The following is a 16,002-nucleotide window of genomic DNA, read 5'->3' as shown; positions in this document are numbered from 1 at the left end:
CAGGCTGGAGTGCAGTGGCACAATCACAACTCAACTTCTGTTCTCAAGGGATCCTCCTGCCTCAGCCTCCCCAGTAGCTGGGACCACAGGTGCACCACCATGCCTGGCTAATTTTTTAATTTTTTGCGGAGATGGGGTCTTGCTATGTTGCCCAGGCTGGTCTCCAACCCCTGGGCCCACGTGATCCTCCCACGTCGGCCTCTCAAACTGCTGGAATTACAGGAAGGAGATCCCACGACCTGACCCTTACTCCCATTCTGCAGATGAGCAGAGTGACACTCAGAGCCAGTAACAGCCCCCAGAAGGCCCTGCCCCAGACCCCGACTCACATGTCCTCGTCGGAGGCCATGTCCTCAAAGTGCTCCTCTCCTGGTCCTTCTCTGCCTCGCCCGGGTGAGCCTGGTGTCCCCTCCCGGGCCACGTCCTCCTCCTCCGAGCCTGGGGGCCCATCCTCAGAGCCGCCGGGGCTGGCCGGGTGTCCCAGGCCCGCAGCTGCAGCCCGCATGGCTGCGAGTGCGGCCATCTGAGCCCGCTGCATCCGGGCACTCTCGGGCTCTCTGTCCTCGTCAGGGGCAGCCCGGGCCCGGCCGGGGGGTGCAGCAGGGGGATCGGGGGGCAGCTGCTGCCGGGCCTCCAGCTCCTGGCGTGCCCGCTGCTGCCGCTGCAACAGCGTCTCCATCACAGCCTGTAGTTTCATGGCCCTGCGGCCCGGGCCACCACCACCACCACCACCACCACGGGCGCTAGGGGTGGGCGGCGGGGGCGGCCCCTGCGGGGAGGGGGCCCGGCCGCACTGCAGCGTGGGGGCCGCGGGGGAGCCGGGGCAGTGCAGGGTGGCAGGGGGCGGGGGCGGGGGCCGCCGGGCTCAAGCTGAAGGCTGATGGGGCATGCCTCTTCCTCACGCTGGGCTCCAGGGGACAGAGGCTGGCATCCGGCTCATTCACGCATTTGCAGAAACCTGAGGGGGAAAAAAGGCACGGTCAGAGCAGGCCTGAGCTCCTTAGGCCCCCTCCTTCCTTCCCCATGAAGGCCCCGGGGATCAGCTCTCATGTCCGTCTCATGCAGGATGCAGACCTGGAGGCCTTCTTGGAGGCAGAGGCGCAGGCTCTTCGCATACAGCCTACTGTGGGCCTGGGTAGCAAGGTCGCCCCGCACGGGGCCACAGAGAAACACGCTGTGGCCAGACTGTCTGCCCCAGGAGATCTTGGATTATTGCTTCACAAGCAGGGTGGGGGAATGGGCGTTCCTGGCCTGTGATTGGCCAGTGGGCTCTGGGCCCCAGTCAGGTGGGTTCTAAGTTCCAGTCGCTGCCTGAGTCCCTGTTGGAGCGGCCCAGCCTGGCCTCCAGGTATCTAGGTATCCTCCCATCTCAGGCCAGACTGGAGATTGAGCGCCTGTTGTATACGGGCCCTGGGCTAACCCTCCTCCCATCACACAACTCAACAGCAACGCCCAAGCCACAACTTCTCTGGGCCTCAGGTTCCCTACCTGCAAAACAGTGTAGGTAACAGTACCCCCCCAACCCATGGCACTCAAGGAGGGATGAATCGAGTTCAGGAGGTTAAGGTGGGCACCAACAGGTGTCAGAGAAGGGGCACCAGGGCAGTCCCATTTCATGGTTGACGACAACTGAGGCTCAGGGATCCTCTGCTTGGAGACATGGGGCTGGGGTTTGAACCCAGGTCTGGGTGACCACAGAGCCTCCCACGCAGACCCCACAATCTCTGCAGGGCAACAGGGGTCTGGAGTTTCCCGGTCCTCTGGGATCCCGAGTGGGCCAGATGTCTCGGACGGCAACACATTCACCCAGCCTAGAGTGCCTTCCACCCAGGGCCAGTCCTAATGGCCTGGGTGAAGAACAGAGACTCCTGGGGCCTGGGTCCCACCCGAGCCACCCCCTAGCCCAGGCCACACCTCCACCCGCCCAGGCCGCCAATAAAACAGGCCGGGCAGAACCCAACAGGCCTGGAGTGACACCCCAGAGGGAAGGCACATCATGGGGACAGCGGAGGGGGCAAAGCTCCACCCTCCCGAGAGGCAGCTGGGCCCAGGAGGCCGCCCCCAACCCTTACCCTGGCAAAGGAGCCCCCAAGACTCATACACAGCTCCTGGGCAGACAAGGCCTGGAGAGACGAGGAGGCAAAGGCCCCTGGAACTCAGATCCCTCCTGTGACCCGACCCCACCCAGGTCAGTGTTGCACAGCAGACACCCCCAAGCCTCCCCAGTCACCGGACAAGAGTCCTGCGGCCCCTCTGCCCCAGACACCCTTTACCCAGACCCCTGAGTCTTTCGGCCCCGTGGGTGAAAAGGCAGTGGGGGGCAGGTGGGTGGCCCCTGGGAGAAAGCGAAGAGGGCACGTTCCAAAATAGCCTCTGTTCCATCTGTTGTGGGGACAGAGGTCCCAGGTCACAAAGACCTCAGGGCCATAGCGCTGGGTTGTGACCAGGCGGCACCCAGCCCCCCATCCCCAGGCTGGAGGTCACCCCCCACCCACCCAACCCAAGAAAGTGCTGAGGGGGCATTTCTGACTCAGGGTCTGGTCGGGTCTGTCGCCCCTCCCCCACCTGGGACAACTTCAAGACAAGGCCCCCCCCACGGAAGAGCTCCAAGCAAAGCCCCCCCTCTTTGGGGGCACAGAAGGAAGAGGCCAAAGGAAGCCACTCCCCCCACCAGCCTGCTCCGAGCCCTGCTGGGTTTAATGACCCTTCCGGGTCGCCGGGTGGGGGAGGGGAGCAGGACAGACCTCCACGTTGGGGCCGGTGGAGGGGGCAGGTGGGGATCCCAGATTCCCCCCTAGGTCAGGGCTGGGTGCCCCCCCATCGCCGCCATTAACCCTAAACTAGCTACGCTCACCCCCTTCAGACCCCTCCCCCCAAGAGCCCTTTGTCCTCGACCCCCACCCCCATTTTATGACAGCCCCAAGGGAGAGGCTGGGACGGGGCGCTGGGTGGTCGGTCGTTGGACCAGGCAGGGGTGGGGGGCGGAGGGATCCTGGGCCACACCCTCCTCCCCCCAGGCCTCCGGAGAGAGGTCACCCGCTCGGCCCGGGCCTTGCAAAACATGGTTATTTAAAGAGTTGTGCAAGGCCCCGGGCCCGCGGGTGGCGAAAGGGGCCCCTCACTCCACGAAGGGAAGAGGAGGGGGAGGGGTGGGGCAGAAAGCTGGGGAGGGGGCTAAGAAAGTCCTGGGTTGGGGGGTGCCTGGAGGAAGTGAGAAAAAAACTCAAGAAGGAGAAGAAATAAGAAGACAGAAACCCTGGTCCGGATTTCAAAGGCTTCTTGGAAAGCGGCCGATTTGCATGGGGGGGGAACCCCTCCAGCCCGAGCGCCTAAAAACGGAAGATAATTGAACCCGCCGCCCGGGGCCGGCGCCGAGCGTTGGAGTTGACAAACGCGCGCTCCCAGCGCTTCCTGCGCCCGCTTTTGTGTCTGGGGGGCCCTGAAACGGGTCAGGGGGCTCTTCCTGGGTATCCCCGCCGAGGAACCGGGCGCCCGGGCCCAACCCACCCCGGCGCGCGGGGGCCGCGGTGTCTCCCCCGGGGGCCCCTCTCTGCGCTGGGGCGGACACTTTATAAATAAACCAGCCCGGCTGGGGAGGCTCGCCGGGAACTACCCTCCCTCCTCTCCGGGCTCCCGAATAAATCCCTGATTTCGGGGAGAAAGAATAAAAATGAAATAAAATATCGGGGTGCAGCCCCCCGCGCGCGCGCAGAGACCATTTCCTTCCGCTGGGGAGGGGGGGGGCGCGCACTCGCGACCCCCGATCGCCCCTGCTCGCCCCTGAGCGATTGATCCAGTTGGGAGTGAAGTCTCCAAGCGGGGTGCAGAGAAAACTCCCCGAACCCCAGCCCGCCAGGGCCGCCTTCCCAGTCCGGGACCCCCACCAACATCTCCGCCCAACTTTGGGGACCCCCTTCTTTGGCTTCCAGGACGCACTGCGCCCACCCCGGCACCGGAACCCGCGCTGGGAACGGCCAGCGCGCCCCCCAGCCTTACCGCGCAGGGCGGCTCGTAGTGGGGCGCGCACCCCGCGCCTGGGGTCGGCCTGCCCGGGCCCGCCTGGCTTCCAGCCGCCGGTGCGCGCCGCTGGCTCCCGGCCCCCGACCCACGGGGCTGTGCCGCGCGCCGACTCACCGAGCCGCCAGCCGCGTCCGCGTCTACACCCCTCCGCCCGATTGGTAAAAGGCGCCCCGCGCGCGGCCGGCCCCCGCCCCGCCCCTCCCCCACCCCCAGACAAATCACCAGGGGACGAGTCGCTCTCGGATGCAAATACCTGGCCGGTGATTCAGCGCCGCGGCCCGGGCGCGGGAGGGCCTCGCCAGGGCTCCCCACTTTTCCCCGCACGCCCCCTCGCCCCCCTCCCGCGGTCTGACGACGCGCAACCAGCCCGGGGGCGCTGGGGAGCCGGGCAGAGTGGACGGAAATTTTCAGGTCGCGGCCCCTTTAAAGGATAATAAATAATAAACGGGAAGGGGAACAGCGCCGCGGGAGGCCCCGCCCCCGGCCTAGGGACGGTGGGCAAAGTGCGCGACGCGGCCCCAAGCGCAGAGGGTGCCGGGGGCAGGGGCTGGGGCGGGAGCGCCCCGGGGGAAGAAGAGGGGACTGACTGGGGCTCCGCCTGGGCGGGCTGGCCGGAGGCATCGGAGCCAGATCCGGGACCAAGACTCTTCCCTTCTTACGGAGCACCTAGGCTGGGCCTCGTGGACTCGGAGTTTCACCTTCGCCCCTTAGATGGAGAGACCCTGAGAGAGTGACTTCACTCTCCGGAGCCGCCGTTTCCAAGTCTGAGAAATGGGCTTGAAAGACCCGGTGCAGAGCTGGGCGGGCGGCGTCGGAGGGAGGGAAGCAGGGTCTCGCCGGCCTCCCTCTGGGGAGGGACGGGCTGCAGACGGGGACTCGGCGCGGGCGTGGGGAGGTGCGCGCGGGGACCCGGAGCCCCTTTGTGAAACCAGGACGACTCTGCCCGGCCCGGCTGTCACCAGCGTCGGGAGCTCGGCTGCCCACCACCCCCCCGTGAAGGTGGTGATGACTTACACGGTCTGAGCGGTCGCTTGCCCAACCACGTGCCCCGCGCCTCCCTCCAGGGAGGTCCCTGCACGTCTCCAGCCCTCACTCCTCTCTGTAGTTGGCAACCTTCTTGTCGCCACTGCGCAGAGCAGGAAACTGAGGCACCGAGCGGGGTGCAAGGAAGGCGGTCGGGAGGGGGACGCGTGCTCTGCAGGGAGCTGTGTGCGCGGGAAGCGACCCCAGGGGGCTAAGCGCAGAGGCCCAGGATCCAGCCCGGACGTGAGCCCCGGGGGAGCTTGGAGGGCGGGCAGGGGCCACCCGGGGGGACCCTCACTTGTGGAGGGTCTCTGGCGGGCTCGGGTCCCCGGTCCTGAGTGTTGGGGGCGGGGTCGTAGTCGTCTCCCTCCCCTTCCCCTAGACTAGCACACGGCATTGCAACTTTCTCTCTGTCCTTCCACCTAGTTGCACCTCCTCCCTCCACAAAACTGCAACCGGGGCCGGCGCCGTGGCTCACGCCTGTCATCTTAACACTTTGGGAGGCGGAGGTGGGCGGATCATCAGAGGTCAGGAGTTCGAGACCAGCCTGGCCAACAAGGTGAAACCCCATCTGTACCAAAAATACAGAAATCAGCCGGGCATGGTGGCGCGCGCCTGTAGTCCCAGCTACTTGGGAGGCTGAGGTAGGAGAATCGCTTGAATCCGGGAGGTGGAAGTGGCAGTGAGCCGAGATCGCGCCACTGCACTCCAGCCTGGGTGACACAGTGAGACTCCACCTCAAAAACAAAACAAAACAAAAAACTGCCGGCAGGAGAGCTGCCCCCGACTCCAAGGCCTGAATCCAGCCTTCCAGCCCCAGGGCCACGTGTAGCCTAATGGCGGCAGGTGTCTGAGAGGCCTCCACCATAAGGCTATATTAAACACCAAACCCAGCTGCCACCCCTATCTCCGATGGAGAGGCCTGAGACACCTGCCCCAAGTTGGGGGTGCTTTGGAGAGACGCTCCCTGCAGCGGGATAAAGGGGTGTGGGGGTACCCCTTTCTAGGGCCAGGACCCAGCTCAGGTCTGAAGGTGCAGGAAGTCCCTCCCACCTACGATGGAGCACCTGGAGGCCAGCAGACCCGAAAGGCACCTGGAGGGCAGGTGCATGGGCCTGTCTGTGCCTCAGTTTATGCCTCTATAAAATGGGCCAATGTTAATTCAACCCTTTCACCATCCTGTTCTGGATTAGGCTGCCCTTTGTTCAAAGGGAAGGGCACAGGGTGGGGGCATAATTACCCCCAGGGCAGGAAGGGTAGAGCCCCTACCCATTTCCCAGGAGGAAGCTGTGATCTGGGTAGCTGGCTGCAGCTTCCCCCGAAGGGGCCGCCCAGGGGGGTGAGGGGATGCAGGATGGCAGCTGCCTGCAGTGAGGGGGCTCCTATTTTTAGCCCAGAGAGGGAGCCGGGAATGTCTACGCAGACTAGCTGGCTCCACCATATTCCAGATGCCCTCATGCCCCGCAGGGGTAGGCAGCAGTGTGGATTTAGATCAGTACAGACCTCTCCCAGTCTCTTTCTCAAGCTGTGCATTGGGCACAGCGGCCCCAGCTTTAAACATTTCCTACCCAGACCATCTCCTGGGGGCACAGCAGCCCTAGCTCTGAAGGTTTCCCAGCCAGACCATCTCCTGGGGGCGCCTGGGGCTTTGGGAACCTCCCCCACACAAAAACAGCCTGATCCTCCCCCAACCCCTGCTGGTCACTGGACCGGTTCTCTACTCTGCACTCAGGTAGGGGACATCCTCATAAAACCCCCCAGATCCCGCTCCCACAGCTCTGCAGGTTAAAAAGCCCAAACTAGGGCTGGGCCTGGTGGCTCACACCACCAGTAATCCCAGCACTTTGGGAGGCCAAGGCAGGTAGATCACTTGAGGTCAGGAGTTCGAAACCAGCCTGGCCAACATGGTGAAACCCCGCCTCCATTAAAAATACAAAACAATTAGCTGGACATGGTGGCAGGCATCTGTAATCCCAGCTACTCCAGAGGCTGAGGCAGGAGAATAGCTTGAACCTGGGAGGCGGAGGTTGCAATGAGCCAAGATCACACCACTGCACACCAGCCTGGGAGACAGAAGGAGACTCTGTCTCAAAAAAAAAAAAAAAAAAAAAAAAAGAAGAGAGCTCAGCACAGTGGCTCACGCCTGTAATCCCAGACTTTGGGAGGCTTAGGTGGGAGGATGGCCTAAGGCTAGGTATTCAAGATGAGCCTGGGCATAGACCCTGTCTCCACAAAAAATTTATAAAATAAAAAAATTAAGGCTGAGCACTGTGGCTCAAGACTGTAATCCTAGCACTTTGGGAAGCTGAGGAAGGAGGATCTCTTGAGCCCCGGAGTTTGAGACTAGCCTGGGCAACGTAACAAGACCCCATCTCTACAAAAAATACAAAAATTAGCCAATTGTGGTGGCACACACCTGTAGTCCCAGCTACTCGGGAGGCCGAGGCAAGAGGATTGCTTGAGCCCAGGAGGTCGAGGCTGCAGTGAGCCATGATTACACCACTGCACTCTAGTCTGGGCCACAGAGCAAGACTGTCTCAAAAAATAAAATACAGTGGCTCACGTCTGTAATCCCAGCACTTTGGGAGGTGGAGGCCAGCAGATCACTTGAGGCTGGGAGTTTGAGATCAGCCTGGCCAACATGGCGAAATCCTGTCTCTAGTAAAAATACGAAAATTAGCCTGGTGTGGTGGCACAGGCTTGTAGTCCTAGCTACTTGGGAGGCTGAGGCAGGAGAATCCCTTGAACCTGGGAAGCGGAGGTTGCAGTGAGCCAAGATCGCGCCACTGCATTCCAGCCTGGACAACAAGAACAAAACTCCATCTCAAAAAAAAAAAAAAAAATCATATATAATGAATCCAGCCTGTTATATCTCTCTTTATACTAACGCAGATATAAAATATCATTTTTACCCCTCTTCCAGGACATGAAGCAGAATAAAGTATCTTTTTCTTCTTTTTTTCTTTGACGGTGAATATTGTAGAATAAATTACCATTTTGAATAACGTTTTCATAGAAGGGGCCCTCAAAAGCAAAGTGCCTAAGACCGGGATAATTCATAATGTGCCTCTGATTGCCCCACTTCACAGCGGGGATACCTCCAACCGGAGGTCCAGGTTGGGATCCGAATGAGCGACACTGCCCCTGGGCACGGGGCACCTCTGGGACTTCTGGAGGCGAGAAAAGAAGGCGCGAAACCTCCGCGGGCCGCGCGGGCCATCTGCCGGGCACCTGCGGGACTGCGGCCGGCGGGAGGGGAGGGGGGCGGGCTCTTAGGGGCGGGGCCAGCGCCGGCGGCCGCTAGGTGGCGCCGTCTCACCTGAAAATGAGTTTTGTTCACGCCTGTAATCCCAGCACTTTGGGAGGCCGAGGCGGGCGATCACGAGGTCAGGAGATCGAGACCATCCTGGCTAACATGGTGAAACCCCGTCTCTACTAAATGTACAAAAAAGTAGCCGGGCGTGATGGCGGGCGCCTGTAGTCCCAGCTACTCGGAAGGCTGAGGCAGGAGGCTGAGAACATAGGATATTTGGTTTCCCATTCCAGTTTCTTAGAGTAGTGGTCTCCAACTCCATCCAGGTTGTGTGAATGCCATTTCATTCCTCTTTATGGCTGAGTAGTAGTCTTCTGTGTGTGTGTGTGTGTGCGCGCGCGCGCGCGCGCCACATTTTCTTTATCTGCTCATTGATTGATGGGCATTTGCACTGTCTGTTTTCACATTTTAGTCTCTCTAAAAGTGGGATGAGGCCCCGGGCGCGGTGGCTCACGCCTGTAATCCCAGCACTTTGGGAGACAGAGGCATGGGGATCACTTAAGGTCAGGAAAATCGAGACCAGCCTGGCCAACATGGAGAAACCCCGTCTCTATTAAAATACAAAAATTAGCCGGGCGTGGTGGCGGGCGCCTGTAATCTCAGCTACTCGGGAGGCTGAGGCAGGAGAATCACTTGAACCTGGGAGGCAGAGGTTGCAGTGAGCGGAGATCGCGTCACTGCACTCCAGTCTGGGTGACAGAATGAGACCCTGTCTCAAAAAAAAAAAAAAAAAAGTGGAATGAATCGTACACAGTGACAGTCAACTACAAGACAATGAGAAAACGTCTGACACTTTCTGGAATGATCCAGAAAGTCCTGTGTTGACACATGTTTAATTTCAGGAAACACAGAAATCATAATTTCAATATCAATAGCAAACTTCACAACGAAACTGCACCGAACGCCACAAGAGACCAAAATATTTGCACAGTTGATCTTGGACAGTAAGAAAAATACTAATAACAGAAGAATGGCCGCTGTTCCAGCAGTCCCCGCTCCCGAGGGAGCGGCTCGGATTCCACCGGGTCCGCTCAGAGAGGGGCGGTGTCCTCCCCCAGGACGCACAGCCCGCGCGCGGCCAGCCCACTGCTCCCTGGCTTCTGCTCCCTGGCGGGGGCCGGGTGGGACCCCAGGCGGTGCAGCTCCGCGTGTGGGGCTGCAGGGTCCGAGGGTCCGGGCCGGCGGGGGCGGCGGGGGCGGCGCGGCGCGCAGGGGCAGACGCGGCGGAAGGCCTGTCTGAAGTGCGAACCCAGGAAGGCGTAGAGCAGCGGGTTCAGCGCGGAGTTGCTGTAGGACATGCAGTGAGCCCAGGTCTTAAGCGCGTAGGCGGCGTAGCTGCGTGGGTGCCAGGAGCCCGCGGGGCCCAGCGCCTGCAGCACCAGGAACAGCTGGATGGGGCCCCAGCAGGCGGCGAAGAGCAGGACCACGGCCGCCACCAGCCGCGAGACCTTGGCCCGCACGGCGCCCGCGCGCTCTGCCAGCACCTGCCCCTGGGTGGGGGGTGCCGTGAAGGTGGTTAGACGAAAGGCTGGGGCCCGGCTCGGCTCATCCCCTCGCACCGCCCCTCCTGGACCCCTTGGGCTGTCCCTGCCCGCGCAGATGCCCCCACCGGCGCCTCCCACCACGGTGCCTCCCCGCCCGCCCAGCCTTGCTGTCCTCCCACCCACGCCGCGCACCTGCAGGGCGCTATCGGCGGGCGCGGGGCGCACGGCGACCCGGCCCAGGTGGCGCAGCATGGCCACATAGCAGGCGCAGGTGGCGAGCAGCGGCAGCAGGTACAGCGCCAGCAGGTTGTACAGTGCGAAGGCGCGCTCCAGGGCGCGGCTGGGGAAGGCCTCACTGCAGTAGGCGCGCGGCCCGGGTGACAGGCGGTGCAGGGCGAGCACCGGGGCAGACACCGCCGCAGAGCCTGTGCCACAAGCCGGGATGAAGACCCCGCTCGGGGAACCAGCGGTCCCCCACGTGCCTCCCCGGGAGGCGTTCACCCAGCCACCCTGCAAAGGCCCGGGCGCCCCGTCTGCAGCCTCGCTGGCCCTAGGCAGGCAGAGCTATTGCGCCCATTTTCCAGTTGCTGGACCGAGGCGGCAGGTGGCTCCGGGCGCCCAGGGCACTAGGACGTGTCCGCCTTCTCCCGTGAGGCCCCTGAGCTGTACTCACCTACCCAGATGCTGAGGCTGACAGCCAGCGCCAGGCGGGGCGTGCGGCGGTGCAGGGCGCGCAACGGGAACACCGTCACGTACCAGCGGTCCACACTCATGGCGGTCAGAGTGGCACACGTGGCCTGCACCGAGACCTGCGGGAGCCGCCAGCCGGGCGTGTGGCCACCTGCGCGGTTGGGAGCCTGCCCTGTCCGCCCGCCCTGCTGATCCCCCTACGTGTGCGAACACTCAGGCACATACACGGGAAGTGTCCTGGGAGGAGTGTCCAGTGCGGGTTGAGGGGACAGAAGGTGGGGAGACTGGGAGAGGAGGGCAGGAGGATTGGGGAAGTGAGGGAGCCCTTGGGGGGCGGCTGATACCCCGAGTCTGAGACAGGGGGGCTGCGTGGGATGGAGGGACAGGCGGGGCAAGAAGCCTCAGGGCCTCAGTAGCCCTTCCTCACCAGTGACCCGGGTCCCCGTCTGCTTCCCTCCCCCATTCCCGCCCTCCACTCCAGTTCTAGGCTGCACCACCGCCCAGCCCCTTCCCGCAAGCTGGGCACCCCAGCCCCTGGTTCTCCTATGCGTTGCCTCGCGCCCCGCCCAAGGTCCGTCCCCCCTTCCCACGTGGGCTCCCCCTCCCCACATGCGCCCGCCCCCCGCTCCGGAGCGCATCCCCTCTCCTCGTCCCCACGTGCGCCTCGTCCCCACGTGCGCCTCCTCCCCTCCTGCTCCAGAGTGCACCCCTGCCCCGCCCCACCATGCGCTCCCTCCCCTCCAGCTTCTGAGCGCATCTCCCTCCGTCCCCACGTGCGCTCCCTCCCCTCCTGCTCCGCAGCGCACCCCCCCTCCCCGTCCCCACGTACGATCCCCTCCCCTCCCACTGCGGAGCGCACTCCCGCCTGTCCCCAAGTACGTCCCCTCCCCTCCCACTGCGGAGCGCACCCCCGCCCGTCCCCAAGTGCGCCCTCTCCCCTCATGCTCCGGAGCGCACCTGCTGGATGTAGTTGACGAACTTGCACATGAAGTCGCCCAGCACCCAGCCGGGCAGCGGGTACAGCAGGGCCGTGAAGGGGACGCAGCACAGGAGGAAGGTCACGTCCGTGGCCGCCAGGTTGGCTGCGGTGGGGATGCGCGGGCGCTGGGCGTGGGCGCCACTGGCCGCGGGAACCGCCCAGCGCTCCTGGCCCTGACCCCTGGCCCCCACCTTGGTCCGAGTGACCAGCAGGATGGCTCAGGGAGGCCCCCCCAGCGCCCCTGGCCTCCTCGGGCGGAGAAGTTGGGGCGCCTTCTAGTAATTCCCCCTTACATCTCAAACATTACGCCTCCGGCTCGGATTTCCTGGCCATTCCGGCAGAAATCGGTTCTGCTGGGCCCTGTCCGGGCTGGGGGAGCCTAAGCAGGCCCCTGACCCTCTGAGCCTCAGTTTCCACAACTGCAAACTGGAGACAATGGTGCCGGCCCAGCAGCCACCGACTGGGCTCACAGCTGTGTGTGATAGGGGACCCCAGGACACAAATGCATAAACAGGCTGAGAGAGCCACCGGGGCAGGGGTCGCAAACGAAGGCCCGCGGGCCAAGCCAGCCCCTCCCCCAGCCCTTTGTTCAGCTGACACCGAGCCTTTGGCCCGCGCTGCACCGGGGCGAGCCCCGCGAGTGGCCAGGTCGAGGTTTCCATGTGCCACACTCCCCACCCTCCGGCCCGCCCGGGCCCGCCCACGCTGGAGTTTGCGACCTCTAGCCTCAGGTGCAGGGACCACAGGGAAAAGATTCGAGGTGGGGGGGACCCCTGCAGGGGACAGAGCCGGGTCCGAGAGGGCCCCGATGCGACGCGAGAGGGCGCCCCAGGCCGCTCGGCCCTCGGAGCCCCCGGGACGGCAGCAGGTGCGGCGCAGCGCCCGCACTCACCGATGTAGAAGTTGGTCACGGTCCGCATCGGCTTGTGGCGGCAGATGACGTAGATGACCAGCGAGTTCCCCACCAGGCCCAGCAGCATCAGCGCCGCGAAGAAGAGCGGCACGAGCCAGGCGTCCACGGCCCGCGGCGAAGGGACTGGGCCGTCCGAGGCGTTGGCGCCACAGCCCGGGCAGCCGGAGGCGTTGGCCGGTGCTCCCCAGGACGCGTTGGGCCCGGACGTAGCCACGGTGTGCATGGCCGCGCGCACCTCCTCCTCCCGGCCGCCCTCCAGGATTGCGCCCTGGCACCGCCCCGGGGACCCCTCCGCCCGACCGCCCGGGGGCTGCGCCTGTGGAACTCAGGAAGGGGCTCGGCCGGAGTCCGCAGGGTCCAGAGGGCAGCTGTGCTGGGCTCGGCGGCTCCTCTGCCGGCGCCGCTGCAGCCGAGCGTTTATAGCCCGTGCCCCCCTCCCCTGTCCTTGCCTTCCCGCCTCTCCGGCAGCCGCTCGCCACTCCCTCCCCTGCCCACGCGCCCTCTATTCACCCAGCGGCAACCCCCCTATTCCCTCCTCCCGGTGCAAGGTCGGAGTGAGAGCGCGGGAGGGGGCTGAGGGGGGCGGAGCAGGCAGGGGGTGGGCCGCGTGGAGGCTGCTGTGGACCTGGAAGGACCGACCTTAACCAGCGAGTAGACGCTCAGCCCGGACTAGGAGCCCAGCCAAGGCGCGAACTCTAAGGCCTGTGAATATGGGAAGGGCTTTGACCCTCCTAGGGGCTGGGGCTCCAGTGGGTGGGCCCAGCCTGGCGGGGAGGCCAGCCCTCAGCGGAGACCCTGAGTGAGGATAGCTTGGGTTTGTCACCAGGACCCTGGAGAGCCATGGAAAGTTCAGGGCAGGTGAGGGAAGTCCCCGATCTGGCGGTTTGGGACTGAATGTGTCCCACATGACTGACAAGGGGTGTCTGATACCCGCAGGGACACTAGCAGCAGGAACCAGGTGGAGGGCACCTTGCAAAGGCCACAGCCTTATTATTATTATTATTATTACTGATTTATGTATTTATTTATTTTTTTGAGACAGAGTTTCGCTCAGGTCGCCCAGGCTGGAGTGCAGTGGCTCCATCTCGGCTCACTGCAAGCTCCGCCTCCCGGCTTCACGCCGTTCTCCTGCCTCAGCCTCCTGAGTAGCTGGGACTACAGGCGCCTGCCACCTCGCCCGGCTAATTTTTTGTACTTTTAGTAGAGTCAGGGTTTCACCGTGTTAGCCAGGATGGTCTTGATCTCCTGACCTTGTGATCCACCCTCCTCGGCCTCCCAAAGTGGTGGGATTACAGGCGTAAGCCACCGCGCCCGGCCTTTTATTATCATTATTGAGACAGGGTGTTGCTCTGTTGCCTAGGCTGGAGTGCAGTGGCACGATCTCGGCTCAAAGCAACCTCCGCCTCCCGGGTTCAAGCAATTCTCCTGCCTCAGCCTCCCGAGTAGCTGGGATTACAGGCGCCTGCCACCATGCCCGGGTAATTTTTGTATTTTTAGTAGAGACCAGGTTTCACCACGTTGGCCAGGCTGGTCTCGAACTCCTGACCTCAGGTGATCCACCCTCCTAGGCCTCCCAACGTGCTGGGATTACAGGCGTGAGCCACTGCTCCCAGCCCAGCTAATTTTTTTTTAATTTTTAATTTTTTATTTTTTTGCAAATAAAGTTTTTTTAAAATTTTTATTTATCTATTATTTTATTTTATTATTATTATACTTTAAGTTTTAGGGTACATGTGCACAATGTGCAGGTTAGTTACATATGTATACATGTGCCATGCTGGTGTGCTGCACCCATTAACTCGTCATTTAGCATTAGGTATATCTCCTAAAGCTATCCCTCTCTCCTCACCCCTTAAATTTTTTTGTAGAGACGAGATCTCACTAGGTTTCCCAGGCTTGTCTTGAACTCCTGAGCTCAAGCAGTCCTCCTGCCTCAGCCTTCCAAAGTGCTGGGATGACAAGCATGAGCCACCCAGCCCGGTCAGCACAACCTTGACCCCATAATCCCACAGCTGGAAGTGTACCCCAGGATGACATCCAGGAGTTTCCCCCAAAGTCCATCCTGCAACAGAGTTCCAAGATGTTTGGTCATCATGGAGTAATACACAGCGAAGAAAAAGGTGCTGCCATTTGCATAAAAAAAGACAAACAAGGGAGGAAAATAAATGAATAGGCCGGGCACAGTGGCTCATGCCTGTAATCCCAGCACATTGGGAGACCGAGGCAGGTGGATCACTTGAGGTCAGGAGTTCCAGACCAGCCTGGCCAACGTGGTGAAACCTGGTCTCTACTAAAAATACAAAAATTACCCAGGCTTGGTGGAGGGTGCCTGTAATCCCAGCTACTTGGGAGGCTGAGGCAGGAGAATCACTTGAGCCCAGGAGGTGGAGGTTGCAATGACCTGAGATTGCATCACTGCAGGCTGGGTGACAGAGCGAGACTCTCTCCAAAAAAAAAAAAAAAAACGAAGAAGAAGAAGAAGAAGAAGAAGAAGAAGAAGGTACAGACAGGACAGGCCCCTGAAGGGAAGCCCTGGAACCCAGAATGGGAGGAAGGCCCAGGAAGTTCTCTGGAGTTGCCTCCCTCTCTCACGAATAAATGTTCAGGTCCATTCTTTGAGCATCTACCCTTACCCTGTGCCTGATGGATGGGGAAACCACTCATTCCCGATGCCCAGCTCCCCTGCCAGTCACTCCTGATCCATCACTCCATTGTCGTTTTTCACCTCTTTGCACATTTATCTATAGGAATCTCACAGTGCACGCTTTTTTGTGTCCATCTATAGTTTCTCATCCTTTTCTTTTTCCTCCTTACTCTTTCTTTCTTTTTCTTTTCTTTTCTTTTTCTTTTTCTTTTTTTTTTTTTTTTTGAGACAGCGTCTCGCTCTGTTGCCCAGGCTGGAGTGCAATGGCATAATCTCGGCTCACTGCAAGCTCTGCCTCCTGGGTTCACTCCATTCTCCTGCCTCAGCCTCCTGAGTAGCTGGAACTACAGGCGCCTGCCACCATGCCCGGCTAATTTTTTGTATTTTTGGTAGAGATGGGGTTTCACCGTGTTAGCCAGGATGGTCACAATCTCCTGATCTCATGATCCACCCGCCTTGGCCTCTCAAAGTGCTGGGATTACAGGTGTGAGCCACTGTGCCTGGCTTTTTTTTTTTTTTTTTTTTTTTTTTGAGACAGAGTAGAGTCTTACTCTGTGGCCCAGGCTGGAGTGAAGTGGACGGCTCCCTGCAACCTTTGCCTCCCATGTTCAAGCGATTCTTGTGCCTCAGCCTCCCATGTAGCTGTGACTACGGGTGCATACCACCACGCCTGGCTAATTTTTGTATTTTTAGTAGAGAGGGGGTTTCACCGTGTTAGCCAGGATGGTCTCGATCTCCTGTCCTTGTGATCCGCCCACCTCGGCCTCCCAAAGTGCTGGGATTACAGGTGTGAGCCACCGCGCCCGGCCCTTTCTTTTTATTGTAGAGATGGGTTTTCATCATGTTGCCCAAGCTAGTCTCAGACACCCGGACTCAAGTGATCCACTGGCCTTGGCTTCCCAAAGTGCTGGGATTACAGGCGTGAGCCACCACGTT

General features: G+C 61.4%; 2 protein-coding genes across 5 annotated transcripts in view; both read right to left on the bottom strand.

The window, feature by feature from the left end:
* Window positions 1-4,456, bottom strand: part of ARID3A (AT-rich interaction domain 3A) — a 49,812-nt gene extending 45,356 nt beyond the window's left edge. The window contains exons 1-2 of one of the 4 annotated variants that reach the window (XM_034944384.3): window positions 4,274-4,456; window positions 330-958 (exon numbers count right to left, since the gene is read on the bottom strand). In XM_034944384.3, coding sequence (XP_034800275.3) covers window positions 330-697 — 368 coding nt within the window. In that variant the 5' untranslated portion in view covers window positions 698-958; window positions 4,274-4,456. The other 3 variants (XM_034944386.3, XM_034944385.3, XM_034944388.3) reach the window with 3 other exon arrangements.
* Window positions 4,457-9,131: 4,675 nt separating this feature from the next.
* Window positions 9,132-12,913, bottom strand: KISS1R (KISS1 receptor). Its single transcript, XM_034945670.3, has 5 exons — window positions 12,402-12,913; window positions 11,488-11,612; window positions 10,514-10,649; window positions 10,033-10,265; window positions 9,132-9,846 (listed from the first exon to the last, which is right to left on the bottom strand). Exons 1-5 carry the CDS (start codon window positions 12,643-12,645, stop codon window positions 9,388-9,390), a joined length of 1,197 nt encoding a protein of 398 aa, XP_034801561.3. The 5' UTR covers window positions 12,646-12,913; the 3' UTR covers window positions 9,132-9,387.
* Window positions 12,914-16,002: the final 3,089 nt, after the last annotated feature.

The sequence above is a fragment of the Pan paniscus genome, chromosome 20, assembly GCF_029289425.2.
Source record: "Pan paniscus chromosome 20, NHGRI_mPanPan1-v2.0_pri, whole genome shotgun sequence".
NCBI classification, from domain to species: Eukaryota; Metazoa; Chordata; class Mammalia; order Primates; family Hominidae; genus Pan; species Pan paniscus.
Note: the sequence above shows the minus strand (reverse complement) of the source record. Positions and strands in the feature narration are given on the sequence as shown.

Excerpts from the sequence above, each read along its gene's own strand:
- KISS1R (XM_034945670.3), bottom strand. The coding sequence starts at position 12,645 with ATGCACACCGTGGCTACGTCCGGGCCCAACGCGTCCTGGGGAGCACCG. Across the intron at positions 11,613-12,401 it reads CGTGACCAACTTCTACATCG|CCAACCTGGCGGCCACGGAC; the intron begins GTGAGTGCGGGC and ends TCCCCACCGCAG. Across the intron at positions 10,650-11,487 it reads TCGTCAACTACATCCAGCAG|GTCTCGGTGCAGGCCACGTG; the intron begins GTGCGCTCCGGA and ends CGGCTCCCGCAG.